The 3,396-nt window shown below is 50.2% G+C and overlaps 1 protein-coding gene across 1 annotated transcript in view; it reads left to right on the plus strand.

The window, feature by feature from the left end:
- Nucleotides 1-1,170: 1,170 nt before the first annotated feature.
- Nucleotides 1,171-3,396, plus strand: part of LOC119429244 — a gene marked incomplete at its 5' end in the record, with an annotated part of 7,077 nt that continues 4,851 nt past the window's right edge. The window contains 8 exons of the mRNA XM_037696914.1: nt 1,171-1,486; nt 1,559-1,668; nt 1,742-1,864; nt 1,977-2,045; nt 2,156-2,298; nt 2,536-2,635; nt 2,726-2,921; nt 3,004-3,245. Of these exons, the coding sequence (XP_037552842.1) occupies nt 1,171-1,486; nt 1,559-1,668; nt 1,742-1,864; nt 1,977-2,045; nt 2,156-2,298; nt 2,536-2,635; nt 2,726-2,921; nt 3,004-3,245 (1,299 nt within the window). The remainder of the gene's footprint in view (nt 1,487-1,558; nt 1,669-1,741; nt 1,865-1,976; nt 2,046-2,155; nt 2,299-2,535; nt 2,636-2,725; nt 2,922-3,003; nt 3,246-3,396) is intronic.

Below are 3,396 nucleotides of genomic sequence, written 5' to 3' on the forward strand. Positions count from 1 at the left end.
ACAGAACTTACAGAACTTGCAGAACTTACAGAACTTGCAGAACTTGCAGAACTTGCAGAACTTATAGAACTTATAGAACTTGCAGAACTTGCAGAACTTGCAGAACTTATAGAACTTGCAGAACTTGCAGAACTTGCAGAACTTACAGAACTTGCAGAACTTGCAGAACTTGCAGAACTTACAGAACTTATAGAACTTGCAGAACTTATAGAACTTATAGAACTTACAGAACTTACAGAACTTACAGAACTTATAGAACTTATAGAACTTATAGAACTTACAGAACTTATAGAACTTACAGAACTTACAGAACTTGCAGAACTTCTGACTTTGCTGCAAAACGTTCCCTCCATTTGCAGAAAGCAGTGTTTGAAAGGCAGTTGACTTCTGGGAAGTGATGGCTTCTGGGTAACATAGTTCTTTAGACTGGCAACACAGTGAAGGCTTAATGAAGAAAACTACAAAATGGCGGCACTTTTTTTTTTTTTTCCCTGGAAAATATCATGTACATGGACAGTACTTTAAAAAAATCGTGATAGAGCAAGTCCTCAAAAAACGAACTGTGAAGTATCGAGGGACTACAGTATTTATTTATGTTTTGTTTATTTTATTAACCTTTATTTAATCAGGCAAATCCCATTGAGGTCACAGGTCTCTTCTGGAAGGGGGGCGTGGGCCTGAAGGCAGCGGACATGCATGTTTTTGATCTGTGGCAGGAAACCGGAGTACCTGGAGAAAACTCAGGCAATCACAAGCAGAACATGCAAACTCCGCCCAGAAAGACAAAAAGTATAAATATAAGGGAGCTCATAAAAAGGTGAACTCAGGTCACCTGGACATGATTTCTGGGAGCTGCACAGCAGGCCGACTTGAAACACGTGAAGGAGGTGCTCTTTATATTTCAGGTCCTCCAAAAAAGAGGCGGTCCAGATGACACGATTTATCCGTTTCTTGTCATTTATCTACCTGGATGGTTGAGCTTACAAACCTTTACTTTTTTGTTTTGGTAACCGGAGACAAGAGTGTGAACTGATTATATGGTAAAACCGTCTGCCGTAACAGGAGCGAGCAGACGGGCATCGTCTCACCGTGCGCTCACCGATGGCACCAAATGGACTTTAGTCTTCTGAATGTTCTTCTTTCCCAACGTTCCTCTGAATTTTCGTTCAGTTTTTAAACGCCCGTCAAAGACGGACTCGTGGATTAGTTTTGGTCCAGCGTCACAAACGGCGGTCTGTCGTCGCTGTGTAAGGGTTTGTGGACGGGCGTGTAACGGCCGTGTGGGTCCTCGTGTGCTCTCAGTGTACAGGGTGATAAAGAACCAGCCTCCTCCCATCCTCTCCATCGAGCTGGACCACAACCCCTTCAAGTGTCAGGCTCCTGGCTGCCCCAAGTCCTTCAGGAAGGCCAGTCTGCTGCACTACCACACCAAGTACTACCACTCGGACCAGCAGCTGGACCGAGGCCTGGAAGCGGGACCACAGAGGTGAGTCCAGATCCCCCAGCTGGACCCGAGCGACCTGCAGGTCTACCGTTTAACCAGCTAGATGTTCTACAGGAGGAGGAGGTCGTCTTCTGATGGGAACGACTTCATGCTGGGCAGGAAGCCTGAGAGCCGGAGCAGCAGTTGTCATGGTGACGACGGGGAGCAGAGCATCATGGGAGCAGGTCTGTCGGCTCACTGCGGCTCCGGAACAACCAGGTGTAACGGCGTTTTAACCGTCTGACTTCCTGTTAGCAGAGTTAAAGAAGGAGGAGAGGAAGGAGAAGCAAGGAGGGAACGACAGGAAGGACAGGAAGCACTTCCTGCGGGTCAAACTGAAGAAGAAGAAAAAGAAAAAGAAGAAGAAGAAAAGTCTGCCAGGTAGCCGTCACGCTGCTAAAGAACAACAATATGATGTCACTTCCTGTTTACATGATTGTTTCCTATTGACTGAATATTTAGAGCTGAGTCGCATTTCTTCTTCTTCTGTCAGGGTTCGGCTCCAGCGAGGAGGAAATATCCGACAGACCTCCGATCACTCTGAAGCTTTCACACACACATGGTGAGCACGTGCACGCACACACACACACACACACACACACACACACACACACACACACACACACACACACACCATCCACAATCAGTTTGTTGAGCTTATTCTCCCTTCAGTCGACGAAGGCAGTGATTGGTCGACTCTAACAGCTGAGAGCGGAGAGGACACGCCCCCCTGGCACGTTGCTATGGAGACAGATGAGTGTGAGGAGGTCAGGTGTGTGTGTGAGGTGGACGAAGAAAACGACTTCATGATCCAGGTAAAACACACACAGTCAAACCTCCATTCATAAAAGAGAAAACTCGTGGAAAATCTCTGGACCCTGTGGTTCTGTGTGGACCCTGTGGTTCTGTGTGGACCGGGTGGTTCTGATGTGTGGTCTCTGTGTGGATCGGGTGGTTCTGTGTGGACCCGGTGGTTCTGATGTGTGTCTCTGTGTGGACCCTGTGGTTCTGTGTGGACCGGGTGGTTCTGATGTGTGTCTCTGTGTTGTCAGTGCGAGTCGTGTCTGTTCTGGCAGCACGGCACCTGCATGGGACTGTACGAAGACAACGTTCCTCTCAGCTACACCTGCTACTACTGCAGACAGAGCTCAGGTAGGACGAGCGCCGGACGGGAAACGGGCCGGGTCGGGATGTTTTCTGACGTTGGTCTCGTCTCAAACTCTTCTCTGTTCTGACGTGCAGGTTGGAGGCGGGCTCAGCGCTTCTTCTCCGAACCCGACCTGCTGATCTCGGGCCCCATGTTCGGCCTGTCGTGCGTGAAGGAGAACTACTCGGAGACCAACGCCTCCAAGATTTCCCACACCGGCCGCCTGCTGACGCACACGCGTGGTCTCGGCCAGGTCCTCAACGGCCTGCAGCTGAAAATCAGCCTGCTGCGGTGAGTCCGGACTCATCCGAGGTGCCGCTCGCCTGTTAACTGCGCAGACCGGTGCTCAGTCTGTCTGCGTCTGTCTGTGCAGCTCACCGTGCCACCCCGACCTGCAGCTGTGGAGGTTACCATGGAGACAGGAGGACGGGCCGAGGCTCACATCCAGCCCCCGAGGAGAGCCTGCCATCTGTTACATCAGCAGTGAGCACTGCTACCAGAAGCCCGGAGCATCATGGGAAATGGCAGAGAGGACCCAGGAACGACCGGCAGTTTTGGTGAAACAGGAAGTGGACTCTGAGGAAAAGGTAGAGACAGGAAGTGGATCAGCTCTACGTCTGAGTTGGCATCAAAATAATCTAGTAAAAAGTAGGGCCTCTGCAGTAATGAGGTGTCTCTGGGGTTTGTTGTGGAGAAGACGGAGCTGAGCCGAAAGATGACGCTCCCGATTTACTGAGGACTGGATCAGGTGTGGGTGGGTTGGTTG

Source organism: Nematolebias whitei, unplaced genomic scaffold (assembly GCF_014905685.2).
Source record: "Nematolebias whitei isolate Nwh7 unplaced genomic scaffold, NemWhi1 Nwh_scaf_169, whole genome shotgun sequence".
Classification (NCBI taxonomy): Eukaryota; Metazoa; Chordata; class Actinopteri; order Cyprinodontiformes; family Rivulidae; genus Nematolebias; species Nematolebias whitei.